Raw genomic sequence first — 18,546 nt, 5'->3', positions numbered from 1 at the left:
GTAAATAATGTGAATGTAAAACTTTTGTAAATAAATGTGAAGCGAGTGTAAATCCTGTAAATATGAAGCTAATATAAACGCAATGCAGTTCATGTAAATGTAACAAAGCTGATTGAAAAGGAAAGACAAAAATACATGTACATCCAGTGTAAATAACACTAACAGTGTATTTTTAATAATACATTTTTAATAAATGTAGCAGTTTCAGAAAGTGTGTATATGTGCTCGTGTGTGTGTGTATGGACTAACACACCTCCAAGCAGCGATCCTGCCACCTGCGAGCGAGCATCTCCAATAGGGGAGGTCTGAACTTATCAAGCCCCAGCAGATCAGGCAACATCACACAGTGCATCGCAGCCAGCTGACTCCAACCTGGCAAAACCACACACATACACACACACACACACACACACACACACACACACACACACACACACAGTCAGACAGCACAAAACACATCCATACTTTAAAACATATACACACATAACCTTCTATTAATAAACCTTGGACATCTTGAAAATAAATGAATAAATAAAAATTTTGTTTTAAAGTTTTGTCTTTAAAACTTTGCTTATTAAACATTGAGACTAATGAGAAAGACAAGTATCGGTTCAGAGAGAGTGTTAATGAACATAAGGAATGCTGGCGAGGAAACACACTTTAACAAATGTTAAAATGTGCCGTCACATATATTAGAATATTAATATATGGTGTAGTTTTTGAAATGAAGTCAGGTCACATATTCTGAGGATCAAACAAATATACAACAATTAAAACAGCAAAGAAATTCACAGAATTTCTTTGTGGAGCTATACAGATACTTACCTACACAAGAAGTGAAGTCGCTTTTATAGAATCAACCATGCAAAGTCTGTCAAAGTGTCATATTTTCCAAACTATAAATCACTCTAGAGTGGAAAACACCATGTGAGGTGAATCGAATCGAATATTTAGTTTTGTCACAATCATGTTCTGGGCAATATTATTTCACAAATATTAAAGTGCACAAGTTGGTTAGAATGTTCCTATTTGTGTGTTACATAAAGAATCAGACAACAGGAATAAATGAATAAAAAAGACAATTATAGGTTCTACCAAAAGGCATAAATAGCAAAAAAAAAAAAAAAAAAAATGCACCTTACAGTCCAGAAAATATGGTAATTACACATACTGTACATTTTAAGAATTAAAGGTTAAAGGATCATTAAAATGATTGTAGATGATGATTTGCTCTAAAGTCATCCAGAAAACAAATCCTGAAAGATCAATACAAGCTGTTAAAGTAAAAAATGTAAAGTGTAAAAAAGGTTTATAAAAAAAAAAAAAAAAAAAAAAAAAGGAGGAGATTGAAATGAAAAAAAGCTTTGTTTTAGAATGATTTCAAAGTTGTTTGGGTGCCGATTTTTTTTTATTTTTATTTTTTTAATTATAATTACCTCCTGAAAAGACATCCTGCTCATATAGTGATTAAAAAATATGTACAGCTGCAATCAAAATGATTCAATCCCCAATGCAAATCAGGTTTATTGTCAAAATGTACAGACTTTCAGCTGTTTGCAAGGAACAACTCAAACAAACGCAACTGAAATAGTTCAACACGACGAATTTCAGGTGGTTTCCCCAAATTCAACTGAAAATGCAACTTATAATGATTTCTCCAGTTTCAAAATTATTCAACCTCTTCATGGCAAGCGTCTTTAGGACTTAGTAGAGCACCTTTTTGCTGTTATGATCTGCTGCAAACGAGATGCAGAGCTTCTGGCAAGGTTTTTGAGGAATCTGAGCCCATTCCTCATGAGCAATTCCTCCAGTTCAGTAATGTTCCTGGGTTTGCGTGCTGCAACCACCTTCTTCAAATCCCACCAGAGATTTTCTATAGGGTTCAAGTCAGGTGACTGTGATGGCCCTGTAGAATCTTCCCGGATTCTTCTGCATCCAAGCCTTGGTGGAATTTGAGGTATGCTTGGGATCATTGTCCTGTTGGAATTTCCAGTGACGCCCAAGCTTCAGCTTCCTCACAGACGGCATGAGGTTTTCTCCTAGGATTTCCTGATACTTCACTGAATCCATCTCGCCTTCCACACGCTGCAGGTTTCCAGTGCCAGAGGATGCAAAGCAGCCCCAGAGCATCACCGAGCCACCACCATGCTTGACTGTGGACAGAGTGTTCCTTCTTCGTTCTTCTTCCTCCAGACATACCTCTGATCCATCGTGCTGAAAAGTTCCAGTTTTGTTTCATTGCTCCACAGAACAGAATCCCAAAATTTCTGTGGCTTATTTATATGATAATGAGCGACTTTTCTTGTGTTTTTGGGTCAGTAGTAGTGTACGTCTTGGAGTTCTGGCATGGAAACATCCTGCGTTTAGTATGCCCCATACTGTGTTCACTGAAACCTCAGTGCCTGTTGCCACCAAGTCTTGCTGCAGGTCTTTTGCAGTTACTCGAAGATTTTTCACAACCTGCCTTCTCACAAATCTGGTTGCAGCCGTTGATAGCTTCCTTTTTCTGCCCTGTCTAGGTATTTCATACATTATCTGCCCCTAGCCCGTTCAGGTATTTCACGTGTTCCAGCTCAAGCACACCTGGTGAAACCTAGGAAGCCCTTAATTAGTTGCATCAGGTGTGCTTGATACAACACCTGTTTTGCATATTTGTGCGGTTGTAAGGGATTCAGGGGGTTGAATCATTTTGAGACTGGAGAAGTCATTATAAAGTTGAATTTGGGGAAACCATTTGAAGCATTCGTTGTGTTGAACTATTTCAATTGCTTTTGTTTGATTTCTTCATCGCAAACAGCTGAAAGTCTGTACATTTTGACAATAAGCCTGATTTGCAATGGGGGTTGGATAATGCAACATTCAAATGTAAATAATAATAACCAAAAAAGAGAATCTTCTGCTCGTGTGTTTTTAATTACAATTTGACATAATAGTTAATATTTTGTCAAAAGTCATGCTGCGCAATTTAAAAATAAAATTGATATGTTTTATATAAAACAAGAAATTCAGACTCATCCAACATTTTCATAATCACATTCACAAAAAACTATAATAATAATAACAACAACAACAACAACAATAATAATAATAACAACAATAATAATAATAATAATAAATAGACTTGTGGTATGTTGTGGTACATTTATTTTTTTATGGCTTGAATGAATTAAAAAGCGTTCATATTCTTTCAAGAACAAAGTGAATAGTTTATTTGTGTGCATGTGTGTGCGTTGCACAGTTTCAATATTGTAAAGTCAGCAAGCATGCTGATAGGATTGTGTATTCACACAGCAAGATTCTAAACACAAAAAAAACCACATACACAACTGCACAACCAACCACAATATACAAAGACAAAACCACACAGGAGAAACACAGATGACAAACACACACACACTCACTGAAGAGAAGAAAAAAACAGAAAGGCAGCGCAAGGCAGATGAGTTCACTGAGAAAAAAAGAGAAGAGTGAGAAAAGAGAGAGAGAGAAAGAAAAAAGATGGGTGCTTCTCTTTTGTGGTACCTTCATTTACGGAGGGAGAGGAATGAAAGGTGGAGGCGGCGTGAGGCGCCCCAGTGCCGGGTGCGAGAGCGGAGGTGGAAGCGGCGGCAGCAGCTTGCAAAGGAGAGAAACAAAGAAAGAGTGAAAAGGAATAAAAAAAAGGGGGGAAAATAGGGACAAATAAAGAATACGAAAGAAGAAGAAAAAAAGAAAGACGCGCGGCCTCCGGCGGCGGCGCATGAACAAGAGAAAAAGCAGTTAGTCGAACGAAAAAGACGCAGACAAAAACTCTCACGTACACTTAACGACACCTGAAAGGTTTTATACTTACAACAGAAGACTTTTTTTAATGTAATGTTAGGAAAATTCAAGTTCATCATTAAATATATTCTGAAATCTTCCGTCTTTTAAATTTCACAATTTTGCACACATTTTTCGCAATAAATCTAGTTACATTAAAAAAAAAAAACACTATAGCACAAATATAAATCTAATTCATATCTTAATGTGCGAGTCCTAATAAAGTATGTAATTATATGATCAACTCATAAGCTTTTTATGATTTAGTGTTTCTGTTTAGTACTAAACCGACTTTATTATAATCACAGGTAGAAAACATACCTCAGAAAAACTTCTACCAAAACATTCACTGACATCAGAAAGAAGCACAAACAACTAGACAAATCTTCACAAAAGACATTTTCCACGTAAACACAAACTGAATCTAGCATGGAACCTCAGTGGACAAACTCCACTTCAGATCTTTGCAAGTGGTTGATAGAGTTCTCATTTACCAAAGCAGCTTAATGAAGCTGAAATCCCTGCCTGTGACTGAACAGTAAAGGAACTAGGAATCCCATGAGTACTCCTCGAGAGCTGACAAAGATGGCAGAACGGTGCTGAAGACATACACATTGAGAACAATGATTCGGGACATATACAGAAACATGGAGCAGCCCATATGAGCAACAACATAAGACATGAAAAGGTAACCTGAGATCCTCTTTGGTACCACCATGGTATAACTGTTGCTTCATCAGTGAAATATCAGTTGTTTGGTGAAGGTCCTGCCCCAGCGACTGGTGAAAGTTCTGCCCCAGGGACTGGTGAAAGTTCTGCCCCAGGGACTGGTGAAAGTTCTGCCCCAGGGACTGGTGAAAGTTCTGCACCAGGGACTGGTCAAATTTCTGCCCCAGGGACTGGTCAAAGTTCTGCCCCAGGGACTGGCCAAAGTTCTGCCCCAGGGACTGGTCAAAGTTCTGCCCCAGGGACTGGTCAAAGTTCTGCCCCAGGGACTGGTCAAAGTTCTGCCCCAGGGACAGGTCAAAGTTCTGCACCAGGGACTGGTCAAAGTTCTGCACCAGGGACTGGTCAAAGTTCTGCCCCAGGGACAGGTCAAAGTTCTGCCCCAGGGACAGGTCAAAGTTCTGCACCAGGGACAGGTCAAAGTTCTGCACCAGGGACAGGTCAAAGTTCTGCACCAGGGACAGGTCAAAGTTCTGCAGATATCAATCTATCCTAGTGACCAGAAAGCATTCTGTTCCAGCACCTAGGGAAGAGCCTCTGCTAGCAACTAAGGAAGGTTCTGTGCAAGTAAGTGATAAAGATTATGTCCTAGTGACTGGCAATGGTCCTGCCCTAGTGACTGGTGAAGGTTCTGTAACGTGAGAAGGTTCAGTGCATCACTGGATTCCAGAACTGCCTGAAAGTCATTGTTGGCCTCTTCAGCTAGACCCTTAAGCCTGAAAGGAGTCTTGTTTCGCAAACTTCTTCTTCTTCTTACAAGTCATTTTGGATAAATGTTGTACCGAATGAATAAGTGCAATTCAAAAACAGTTTCCTCTAATTGTGATGCTGTAAAAGGAAGAGTTTCATTGATTGGAGCAACTCTCTCAATCTATTCATTCTCTTTCCTCTCTTTCAAGCCCCTTCATTTACCTTAATGGCTATCTGACAGACAGGAAAATTTGCCCACACACACACACACACACACACACACACACACACACACACACACACAAAAAAACAAAGCAAAAAAAGGCTAGCGTTTGTTTAACCGAGGCTGCATGACAAGGACGGCGCACGCCGTTGCCTTTCTCCCGGCTCTGGGTTTAAAGAACAACTCTATTAAAAAACACTTAATAAGACAATCTAGGAGTGGTTTTCGCAAACCGATTCGGATCAATACCCGAGGAACCAAGTACAGACAAGAGGAGGAGAGGAAAGGAGCTACATGCGTTGAATAACTTTCATTATGTCTTTAAGCCTAAAGAGCGCGGAAGGATCAATAAGCTCAACGCATCTTAGCGGCCGAGCTCACTTTTCCCCTCTTATGCCTTCTCGCTGATAAACCGCCGAAAAAGGACATTTAGCCTCTTTTTGTCTTTTAAACCAACCGTCGTGGCCTGTCTTTCACTCGGCGTGAGAATTCATCGGACAGGCACGCGTCGGAAAGCTGGCATGGAGAGCCCGATCTCTTGTGCGTTAGAAAAGGCAGAGGTGATTAGCATGTGAAAAAAGGAAAGAAAAAGCCGAGGGCCCTTATGGCGAGAGAAAGAGAACAATAGCGAGTGCCACGTGGCGATTTTCAGCACGCCCCGTCACACTTCCTCTCAAAGGGAGCAAACGGGAGCGTGGCATGAGTAAGTGAACACAAATGATCCCACACGCCACAGCTCTATTGTGCCGGGACAATGGCCGCTCCTGCGGGGTAACAAATTAGGCCACGTGTAGGGATGAGTGTGTGTGTGTGTGTGTGTGTGTGTGTGTGTGTGTGTGTGTGTGGGGGGCCAACAGGTTCACAACACTGAGGGTCAAATCAGTTGATTTTTAAAAAATGTGTTCTGGTGGTTTTAAAGACATACACTGGAAGTACAGATAAGTGCAAAAGTTTGTATACCCTTAGAACAAAACAAGGAAATGTAATTTATTCCAACAAGATATTTTGAGTGCTAGGTTTCACTTTTTCTTTTTTCCCCCAGTTATTATCACAAGTAACAAAAATAAATCCATACATAACAGTGTTTGTGGTGATTTTAATAGTGAAAAATCAAGATGTTACCAGTTTACTCTGGTAAGTCTCTTTCTTATCCTCTTTTCTTGACATACATGTTTGTAACTGCACACTCAAAGGGTCATGGCTAAAAGAAAGAAATATAAAAGATGTAATTTTTTTTTTTGTTACTTGAAGCTGTTTTTGGTTCCTAAATTTTGCTTTATGATTTGGCGTGCTTTCTTTCTGCAGGATAAACTCGAATTTCATTTCTTTAAATACTGTTCTTGTAGTACCCCCCCCCCCACCCCTCCCCACCCCTCCCCCAATGGGGATGAAAACATTTTGCACACAAGCTTATATATCACTTTAATTTTTTTTTACTAAATATAAACTACGACCTGGACAATTTCTACAACTGTTCCAAAAAGTAATATCATCCTGTATTACCTCATATTATAGACATTTTTAAATTATATAACCACCCTCTATGTACACAACCTACAGTATATGTACAGCAATTTCATCTGAAAATTTTTTTAAATATAAAATTAACATTACATATAAATACAGTGGGGTGGGGGGTGGGGACAGTATTCGGACCCCTTCAGTTATTACACACTTTACTCCGTTATAGATTTTATTTAAAAATGGATAAAATGGATTTTTCTGGATGTCTGTCGACACACAGTAATCCCTGAACACAAAGTGAAAAACACGTTTTTAGAAATTGTGCTTGAATATTGAACACGTGAATGCTGAAATACTGAATACTTAAAAGGTGTAAGAATTATAAAAAGAGACTGAAATGCATAATCAAATAATTACATTTTGAAATAGAACTTCATTTAAAAACGCAAAAGTTTACATTTTCCTTTTTTCCCCCCTACGGGTCATCACTCCTTCATGAGATGCACTAAATATTTTACTAGTACAACGTGTGTGTGTTAGGAGTGTGTTAGGTGTGTGCGTGTGTGTGCGTGCACACATTTTCCCCAGAGGTTCCCCGTGCACCCCAGGCTGGCTGTGTGTCGAGCGGCCATAGTGAAAGGAGATTTCTCATGTTGTTTTGCGCTTTTACATCATGACTTTTCCCTTGAGTGAGGGAACAAGAAAGAGCCAGAGATAGAGACAGACAGATAGATAGAGACAGTGAAAAAGAAATAGAGAGAGAGAGAGACTCTTTGTAGTTACCTTGTTTGATCTGGGACTGCATTGCCGGGGTGGAGACCTGGGGGGGCGTCTTTTTGGGGCTCTCTGGGGCACCGGGTCTTGGAGGCCTGAAAGACAAAGGCCAAATGAAATATTAACACACTGCTCACAGCTTAAAGTGTGTGCGTGCGTATGCCTGTGTCTATGTGTGTGTTTGTGTGGTGACTTACCAAAGCTCGCTAACACACTTTTTAAAGAGCTAATAATTTACGAAGAACAAATGACTGATGAAATCCTTTAGTTAGTCAAAATAAAATAAACAAACAAAAACACTGGTTCTTTTGTTGTTTCCTAGTTTTTTGACTAACTAACTTTACACTAATATATATACAGTACATACATATTTGAATGAATATTCCTCGGTGAAATATATCACACGTATGCCATAGATCAGGGGATTTCATTTCACACGGCCACGGATTATTGTCCACACCAAGTGCATTAATACTTAAATTATTACAATAATAAATAAATAATAAAGTGAGAAGGCATTCTTGGGTAAAACAAATCCTAGGTTTGTCCAAATTATGCATTATGTTTATTCATAGAAATAATAGATTTGTAATTGGCTGAAAGGTTTTACTACACACATTCCAGTAACGTTGCAATATCTCGTTCACGGCATAATCAGAAAACGTGTCACCTCTATACACGCCTATAAACATTCGTGCTTTATAAAACTGAAGAATCTTTAATAATCGAAGCGGAACCCGGAGCAGTGTTTCTGATGCCACCTGCTCGATGCCGCCTTCTGCAATTATGTAGAGGCTTCACGCTTTCATTACCGCACATAAAAGGTTTTTATGAGTGATAAAAATGATTCATGCTGCAGTTAGGTCGTGTTTATGAGGTGTACTGGTAGAGCCTTGAAAGTGGTGGCCAGAACGAGAATCGCTGCTACCGGGTCGAGCTTTAAAAGCCTGACATTGAAAACCTGTCTGGAAGACGACACCGAGGTAAAGGAATAAATGCAAAAGTGTCTGCAACAGCGTGCACAACGTTCGCAAAAGGTAAACGGCAGCATGCATCAATCCTTCAGTAAAATTGCATGAAAGTCAAACGCTTTGGTTAACGGTGATTTTCTTTTCTACGTACTCGTGTGCGTAAACTGATGATGATGAACCAGCCGTAAATCTCCGAGCACGTTCAGCTGATTCACTTGCAGAACGCTGAAAATTAAAAAACGGTGACGAAACGGTGAAAGAACGCATCCTAAACACGGCGTGTGCGATATTCTTCCAGTAATGCAGCTCAGCCAATGCAGCGCATCTCCTACCACAGGCACGTGCTAACTCCTCCTCCTTCTACAGGGTACAATTACTTTTGTCCTAATTAGAACTGTTCATTTAATTGTTGATATTACTTTTGTATTTCCTTGTCTCAAGTCATTAAAGACTTTTACGGTAAAGATTTTCATAAAATTGCTGTGTAATTGAAATAAATAAAATACTTAAACTCAATCTGCATATACATGTATACATATATATATACACACACACACACATTTTTACAAAATTGTACGATACGCATGTTTTTCCGAACCTGCCACAGCTCGTACAGCACAATTTAACCTCAATCTAGAAAAGGCGGTCCAAAAGAGCACGGAGACCTACAGCCATATTGAAGGTCACCGGTAAACAACACAAACATCAGATTGAGTTCTCCTCCTCACACTCGCTCTCGCAGCAGCTCGGAATATTGAGCCGTCTGGCTGCTGTCTGCCTGCTGTGTGAAGCTTGTTGTCTGTGTTGTGTTTGTCTTGGCGAGCTGTGAAGTTAGCGAGGATGATGAAATCAGTGATGCGGCGCTCAGTGCGCAGGGTCTGGGTCTGGGGATGAGGATGAACGCCGGGCATTTGAGAGCAGTGTGCAACACACAGGGTTTTTTTCGGAGGATTTACGGGATTGCTAGTGCGTTTGCTTGATATTTCCACTTGCAAAGCCAAAAAGCCTTAAAATCACTTGATCTTTTACATCAACCAACTATACTGACAAAATAGTGCTCTAGACTGGAGATAATACAACAGCTGGAGATAATACGACATGCTGTATTTTCAAGCGAAAGAGCAGGATTGTGTGGTCAGGTTTACGGTTTTATCCATTAGGATAAAAGGTTAGCCGACTCCATGTTTGTTTGGGAACGCCCACTTTTGCTAAATCCCGACTCTAGCACAGCGTTTCATCCTGGCAGTGCGGCCATATTTATTAGTAACAGAGGAGGAGCGAGTGGAATACCAAGGCAAGGCTGAGTATCTCATGGCAGAGGGAGGAGAAACATTACATAAAATGAGTGGCTATTATATTTTCCAAGTCCCGCCCACAATACAAGGTGGAGGGGGGAGGGAAGAAATCACAGCACGTAAGCGGAAGATTATAGACAATGACAAATTTGGTCATTGAAGTGATTAGTCCTGACATGAGGACGTTATTTTATGCGTCCTTTAGACATTTGATATACGCGAATATTCAAAATGTAGTCTCTCTCTACCACCAACAATTTTGATGACATCATTCTGCACTTCAGCTTCTCATCAGATTTTCTGTCCAATCAAATGCTCTCTAGAATCGGAAGTGTCCCGCCTCCAACATTAGAAACATCCATGGTACTAACTGTTAATCCCGGACTGTGAGGTAAGCTAAATGGTATTGGGTGTTCAAAAAGGGGCAGGAGCCACTCGATATCCCACTCCCCGACTTCCTGTTTCAGCGGAAATTACGTCAAAACATCGATTAACGCTGTGCCGCTTCACGGGACTTTAATAACGCAGCCTAGTCATTCAGAATTTTCGCCATGATTCGATGAGGTGTTATCTTAATAACTACATCTGAAGCGTACTATTTTGACATACTATTTAAGTAAAGTAGTATGCCGTTCCAGACACGGCTCGACTGACGCACCTCTGCGTACGTATGTGCGTTAGTATGTGGTTTCAGACGTAGAAATCGACAATTTTAAATAAAGTCTGTCTGAAAGCTGAAATAATACGCATTTTGACAAACTGATTACGGTTCACTAAGGTAGTAGATACTCACCTGGCTGGCGCTTTCTTCATGTGCTCGCCCACGAACGTGGCGTTGGTCATGCCCATGAGTGTGTTAGCCAGCGAGATGACAGAGAGCAGGTGCTGGGTCGTGACGGCACGTGACACGCCGTACGTGCCCTTGCCTACCACCTCGGAAACGGAGAGCTTCCTGCCCTCGGGACCGACGATGCCCCTCGCTAGCTGCCTCAACAACGAGTCCTTAAAGGTGGGCAGCATGAGGGACATGTGGCCGCCGCGCGAGATCAGGCCGAAGGAGATGGGCGTGTGCGGTCTGAGCATGCCCAGTCGGCTCACGCACACCTCATCCAGCATGCTGTTCAGGCCCCAAGCGTGCAGGCAGGACATGAAGAGCTTGGCCGTGTCCATGGTCAGGTTGTACTCCAGCAGGCTGAGGGATTTGGATTTCTCCTCACGGCGACGGGCCTCTTCCTCCTCATCCTCATCTTCGTCCAGCAGGTGCTCCTTGATGTTCTCTTTGATGGTTTCTTTCACCTAGAACGAGGAGCTCGAGGTGTTAAGTCAGCGCACTCTTTTTTATTTTTCTTTCCCCCACTTCTCTTTGTCTTTAAAAACACCGTTTATCTTTTACTCATTTCATCGTTTTGCTCAGTTAATGTTTGGATTAACCTTGCCGGAAAAAAAAAAGTGAAATTAAAAAAATAATAATTTGCAAACCTCCGTTTTAGTTCTTAATTTTATTTATATTTTTTCTTAAATCTTTCGTCCGAGTTCGCTACCAATCAGCGCAAAGCTCTTTTGATAATTTTTGCTCAACTTATATTATATATTATTTCAAACAGAGACAGATTTTTTCTTTTTTTTTTAGCTATACAAAACCCTCGATCTTATATCTGAAACTTCACACGTCGACTTCCTATTTCCTCAAAATGCCCTGTGCTTTAACGACGAACCCTTTAAACTGATTTAATTAGCTCCGTCGATTATGTACAACTCCTCCATCTTTATTAATCCGTTAATAAAAAAACAGCAACACTGTCTTGGCCTTGATTAGCACAGAATGACCGGCTCTTGTTTGAGAAATAAAATCGGACACGATTATTATAATTATACACGTTTTCCCATAACAGACCCTGGTAATTGAATCTCGTGATGAAACACGATAAATCCAGTAGGAGAGTAACTGAAAAGATCTGAACCTTCGTCTCATGTCTGCGTACAAACCTGCTTGAAGATCTTGTTGGCCAGGAAGGACCCGCCCTTGTCGGCACCCCCTGGGGCTTTCTGAAGTGTTTCCGGGGACACCAGTGTGGGATTTGGGCGCTGTGCCTCCTCTGTGAGCAACTGGATGATCACGGCTTCCACGTCGAAAAACAGGACGTGCATGTCCGGGTCGGTCATGTTGGTCTTCATCGCCTGCACCACTAGCGCGTTGTGTGAGTATTTAGGCAGGTTGCCCTGTTAAAAAAAAATAAAAATAAATAAATAAATAAAAATTATGTTACATATAGAGCGCTAGCTAACGCACTGTCAGTCTAGAGCAATCTGAAGTTACACACATAGTCTATAAAACATTTGACTTGTTCGCTGGAAAGTCTTAGTTACTTTTCTGAAGACATTAGTCAAAAAGTTCTCCCGTGTGCACGCTAATCCATCCGCTCCACAGTCTACATAATAATCTCTAATGCTCATTAGCCCCCTAAGCATTCATTCCGCCTCATCTCCTTTTTAAAGCCGCGACGGTTGTAAATTGCCGCCTCGTTAATTGCTATTCGATGTTAATTCAATGGCTGAAGCACCTGCTCTCCATTTTAAACAAACGGCAGGACATTCGGCCGGCGCGTCTCGGACAAAGGTGAGGCAATAAACGCGGAATTAAAGAAAGGATTACAGGAGATCATCCAAACGTCACACCGCTTTTACACTTACGATGGACCGTTCAACAGATTTATGTTCATCTATATAATAACCGAGATTAAGCCTGGGTCTGTTCTTCGATAGATTTCCCGACTACGACTTGGTGAACACGTGCTCGAACGCAAATACTCAGTGTGCTCGGATGAAATATAAAAATAGCGTCTGAAATATATATATTTTTTTGTTTTGTTTTGTTTTTTAAATGTCGACTGTGGATCAAAAACATTACAAACACACAGAACTAAACAGTAATGTGCATTATTATAAACTATAAGAAAGTCTTGTATTTTCCTTACGTTTACTATATCATTTATTAACACCTTCGTCTCAGGTTATAACGCGTCGTCACGTCGTCGTCCTCCACTACGCTTCACGTCTATCTTTATTATGCGTTATGAACTGTTGGTGTGATTTACGTTACAACACCAAGCATCTTTAAATAAAGACATATAAGACATGTCAATTGTTTTGAAACAAATCAACAAGAGAGATGATCAGGAACTCGTAGTACATGACTAACACACTCTATAACGATAACTCCACATAATGTAAGCCAAATAATTATAACGCATTATAAAATCTGATCATCTACATTATTATAATTATTTACTAACAGGAATGATGTTTTATGTATGCAAGAGAACAGGTTATGAATGCATTTATAGGATATTATATATAATCATAGAAAGTGTGACCTTACTGCTTTATCATTTATTTTATTACTAAATAATGTGATAAATAATTCGATGTATATTATATTACATTATATAAATGAATTAAATTAAATGGAGATTTTTTTTTAATCATGAATTAGAGATGAGGTGGTTCTATTTCAGCGTTAAATTCAGCATTTAAAAGATTTTAAAGAATTCTTTTTTTTTTTTTACTTTAATTAAAGTATTATAATTTAACAGACAGTTTAAGAGGTGAAAGTGTTAAAGTGATGCTCCCAGAGTCATTTCACCAACACCGACACTCTCCACCTAAAGAGTCTCACTCAGTCTGTCAGTTTTTCCCCCTTCTTTCACCCCACACCTCCTTTTCTTCTTCCTGTCTCGCTCTCTCTCTGTCCCCCTTTCTGATCCGTCCGCTCTGCATCTGGTCCTGATCGTTCAAATTGGTTTCACAGTATCGTCTATTGCTGACAATTAGCACGCGTCGGGGCGGCTTTGTGCCCACGCTCGGCGGCGGTTACTGGGCCTCAATGGCCGAGAGGGTCTGCCTCACTGATCACACATTCACACACACACACACAGAGAGAGACAGAAAAGGAGAGAGAAAAGAAAGCAAGCAACAAAGTAAAAAAAAGCACCTGGCCCTAATTTAGTACAGTCTCTCTACTCTTTATTCTCCTCTCCTCTTCTTAATAGCTCAGGGTTTGTTCACCCCCTCAAACTTCCAATCATCTCTCAGTCCAAAAATATGCACTGCTGCACTTCCTGAAAGCCAAAGAAACGCCACTAAAGCATCTTACAGGAATATCAGCCGACCAGAACAAACCTCAGAACAAACATGGCTGACATACACGTCCACGTTTTAAAGAATAAGTTGGTTTAACTAAATAAACAAATAAATGTGATTTATTTTGTTATTAAAAACGCCACATAAGTTATCATTTACTTATCATTGTTAATAAAATCTTTTTTTTATATATTCCAAATATTCCAGTACAAAAAAACCTGTCAGTCTTTTAACTGCAGCCGAACAAAATAAAATAAATAAATGAATAAATAATTTCTAATAAATAAATAAATAAATAAACAAATCTTCACATAGTTGCATAAAACAAAATGGCCATTTGCAACAAATGGAATTTTTTTTTGGAAATGGAAACGTTTACATATGAAGAGACGTAATCGTATTTGTTGTTGTTTATTAGATTTATACTTTACTAAATTTGTCAGTGATTTTTGTTTGTTTTAGCCATGTATTTTTATATCTTAAAAATAGCAACAAAAAAAAACTTTAAAAAAATGTAAAAAAACAAACACCTTTTTCTATAATTTTCTATAACCCACATCACTTAAGAGCTTTCTGGTACAATTCCACTTCAAACGGTAGGAGGCGTGGCCACATGGAGGCGCGCAGTCATCCAAAACTGCACTAAATCAAGACGGGATTTCAGTTATTCCAAGATTCCAAAATGGCCGCCGTTATATAACAACATTACAGGTTTACGCTGAGTTGAAAAGGTGGAGTGATCCATAATTGTGCTAAATAAATAAATAAATAAATAAATAAATAAATAAATAAAAAGATATCAGTTTCACGGAGATTCTAAGATGGCCGCCATTCTAACATTACAGGTTTTTTTTTCTTAAATAAATTACAGTAGCTCACATTGTGTCCTAAACCTCATCAGTACTTTAGGGGAAAGAAGCAGGCGACTGACACCAAACATGTCTTGGCTGATCAGCTACATTTTTGGGAACATGATGTAAATCTGATTTTTTTTTTAACCCGACCTATTCCTTTAAACCTCTGAACACTTCCCTCTTGGCCAGCTCAGTGCTGAAGCAGACAGACAGACGCCCTGACCAGAGCGCAGCACCATCTCTCCATCTCCAGGATGTCTGCTCTCTAGTCTAGGGCCGGCTCTAACCACCGCTCGCTCGGATCAGTGTCAGAGAGGAGAAATGTGATCCAGCGTCAGCTGCAGTGTGAGCGTGGGCAGTGTGTGTGTGTGTATGTGTGTGTGCGTGCGTGTGTGTGTGTGTGGATACACGAATCACACGTTGTGTCACCAATCAGGTCACTTCTATCAATAAAAAAAAAAAAAAAAATAGGAAATCTGGAGCTTGGGCTAGAATTTCATGAAATGGCTATGAGAAATAAATGAATAAATAAATAGATAATAGAATGAAATAATAATAATAGCATTTTAGCATGGATTAGATTATCATAAAATAAATAGTAAACAAACAAGCAAACAAATAAATAAAGTGAGGACTAGACCTTTTTTTCTCTCATGTCAAACATACACACACACACACACACAGTAAATGGACACAAGGTTAAAGAAATACAAAGAAAGCAATGTAGCCTCCCATACACACATCCACAGCTGGTTCAGATCTGCAGGTTTATCTGAGTGTGTGTGTGTGTGTGTGTGTGTGTGTGTGTGTGTGTGTGTGTATACACATCAGGATTTGAAAATGTTAACATCTGAACGGTGTCACCTATTTTCCCCTTTCTGTCCCTGTCCAACCAACACCCCCCACAATCCATCCACCCCCCCACACACACACACCCCCACACGTGTATAATACAGTCTAATGGTAGACGGTGCCACACTGCCCTCTAGAGTTCATTTATAAATACTGCATGGAAACAATGAAGGACTGCCTTAGGGACCCTCATTAAGCTTTGTATTATTGTATTTTCTTAATTTAATTCAAATTGTTATGGTAAAAAAAAAAAAAAAAAGTACGTTTAAATATATATTTTTTTTTATCCAAACAATACTTTCTCTTTCTTCATCCCCAAAAATGAAAATGACATAAGAAATAAAAAAAATACAGGAAAGATGAAAAATGTAGAAGAAACGAAGTAGCGGAAATGGGAAAACAAAGAAAAAGAAAAAAAGCAGAAATTTACAGAAAGATGTAAAGAAAGGGAAAGAAAAAGCAAAGAAAGGAAAAGAGTGAAGGATAACAGTCATTAAGGGAGAAGGGGAAAAAACCAGAAAGACAGACAGAGATAAGGGATGAAAGAAAAAGCATAAAGAAAAATAATAATATACAAAACAAATAAAACAAAATGAAAATAAAAAGGAGAAACAAAAAGAAAGAATGAAGAAAAAAATGAATGCATAAAACTTACAAAAACAAAGAAATTAATAAACGAAAGTAAGAAAGAGCAGAGAGAAAGGAAGAGAGAGAGAGAGAGAGAGTGACAGAGAGGGAGAGAGAAAGAAAGAGAGAGAGGGAGAGAGAGAGGAAGAGGGAGAGAGAGAGAGAGAGAGAGGGAGAGAGTGACAGAGAGAGAGAGAGAGGAAGAGGGAGAGAGAGAGAGAGGGAGAGAGGGGGGGAGAGAGAGAGAGAGAGAGAGAGAGGGAGAGAGAGGGAGAGAGGGGGGGAGAGAGAGAGAGAGAGAGAGAGAGAGGGAGAGAGAGAGGAAGAGGGAGAGAGAGAGAGTGACTGAGAGGGAGAGAGAGAGAGAGGAAGAGGGAGAGGGAGGGAGAGAGGGAGAGAGAGAGGGAGAGAGAAGGGGGGAGAGAAGGGGGGAGAGAGAGAGAGAGAGAGAGGGAGAGAGAGAGAGAGAGAGAGAGAGAGAGGGAGAGAGAGAGAGAGAGAGAGAGAGAGAGACAGAGACAGATAGTGGAAGGCAACATCAGAGTGGCACTCAGAGAGGAACCAGAAAATGAGGAAGCCTGAAAGTGATAGTTAGAGAGTGAGACAGACAGGTAGAGATGGAGCCAGGTCGGGGGCTGTGTATATGTGTGTGTATGTGTGTGTATGTGTGTGTATGTGTGTGTGTATGTGTGTGTGCATGTGTGTGTGATTGCATGGTGTTTGATGGTGATTATGTATCATTAGCCCAGCTGGGTTGGGGTTAGTGTTCGAGCCACACAGAAGGAATAATGGCAGGTTTGGCCCGGCGAGACGAGCTGGAGAATCGCCACTGCTGTATTATGTTGTCAGAGGGAATGACAGGGCATTAGAGCAAGCACAGAAAACACACACACACACACACACACACCCACACACACTCTCTCTTTCACCTCCTATTCTCTGGCTTGCCAATTGACCGCTAGCGAGACAGAGACGATCAGAAATCACAGCAGGGCGTCGGGGTGGAATTGTGTCCAAACTGCCACCGATGGACAAATGTATTATCGTTTCCAAAGATTTCGCTTCTCTTTTTTCCCCTCTATAATGGAGCAAAACTATCATTCTGTAAAATGGTCTTTACGAAATGTCCGAAACGCTGTTGCTTTAAACGCTCAGCCCATCGCCACGTCCATTATCATCAACCTCCTCCTACTCACCGGTACCATCCTTCTCCTCCTCGCTGATGCGTCTGACCTCTGAACTGAGCAGAGCTACTGTGACATCGCAAACAAACCCCGCGTTCCGTCAGGGTCCGGGGTCAGTCTACGATTAGTGTCGTTAGCAAGAGCCAAACTCGATCGCTAACGGTTTAGAGTTTGGCCAAGAAAAACAGACGACGTTACGTTTTCCACGGCTTTATCGCAAATGCTAGAATATCCCTTTTTTTTTTTAAATAAATAAATACATAAATAAATAAAATGATGCATGTTAAGTCTATGTATGGATCCGGTCAATGCAACAGAAAAAAATGAAAAAGGGGAAAAAAAAAAAAAAGAGTGAAAAATATGTTCAAATGGAAACGAACAGCAAAAATAAAGAATGTTTGGTATATTCTTCTAGTGTCCACTAGGGGCATAAACCTCAGGCTAACACACCACAAGCTACGATTTCAATACGATATTCGACTGTACCGCTAAATCTGCTACGATACCATACCATATGACTCGATTTAATATCCACCAAACGATACGTCAACGATTTTGTTCAAAATCTGTGGTTACGTCTAATTAATTAATTAAACAACCGTAATTAATTAACAGTTTTATAAGTATCAGTGTTACAGGCAAATCTCACCGAATTCTGTAATCTGATTGGTCAGAAGGTGTCGATTAATTTTCGATATCAGCAGCTCTGTCAACACTGCAGCTTAAAAATTTTCGGATAAAAAAATAAACAAATAAATAAAACCTGTGGTTATTTTAACAAAGAACGCCGATCGGTGATCTGGTGACGTTTTCTATAAAGAGGCGTTTATTTAACCTTTATGGAAGGAGTCTCCAGTGTCAATGCTTTTTTTTCTCCCACCGGGTCACAGGATGTAACATTTCTGATTTCCCATTAACCTGTCGAGTCGTTTTATTTAATATATT

At 40.0% G+C, this 18,546-nt stretch overlaps 1 protein-coding gene across 2 annotated transcripts in view; it reads right to left on the bottom strand.

Moving 5' to 3' along the window:
* The window catches only part of LOC108278562 (WD repeat-containing protein 7), a 129,158-nt gene that overhangs the window by 83,775 nt on the left and 26,837 nt on the right, over positions 1–18,546 (bottom strand). For both annotated transcript variants that reach the window (XM_053687672.1, XM_053687673.1), the window contains 4 exons: positions 11,931–12,164; positions 10,738–11,240; positions 7,688–7,773; positions 254–372 (listed from right to left, as the gene is read on the bottom strand). In XM_053687672.1, the coding sequence (XP_053543647.1) occupies positions 254–372; positions 7,688–7,773; positions 10,738–11,240; positions 11,931–12,164 (942 nt within the window). The remainder of the gene's footprint in view (positions 1–253; positions 373–7,687; positions 7,774–10,737; positions 11,241–11,930; positions 12,165–18,546) is intronic.

Source organism: Ictalurus punctatus, chromosome 18 (genome assembly GCF_001660625.3).
Source record: "Ictalurus punctatus breed USDA103 chromosome 18, Coco_2.0, whole genome shotgun sequence".
In the NCBI taxonomy this organism is placed as follows: domain Eukaryota; kingdom Metazoa; phylum Chordata; class Actinopteri; order Siluriformes; family Ictaluridae; genus Ictalurus; species Ictalurus punctatus.
Note: the sequence above shows the minus strand (reverse complement) of the source record. Positions and strands in the feature narration are given on the sequence as shown.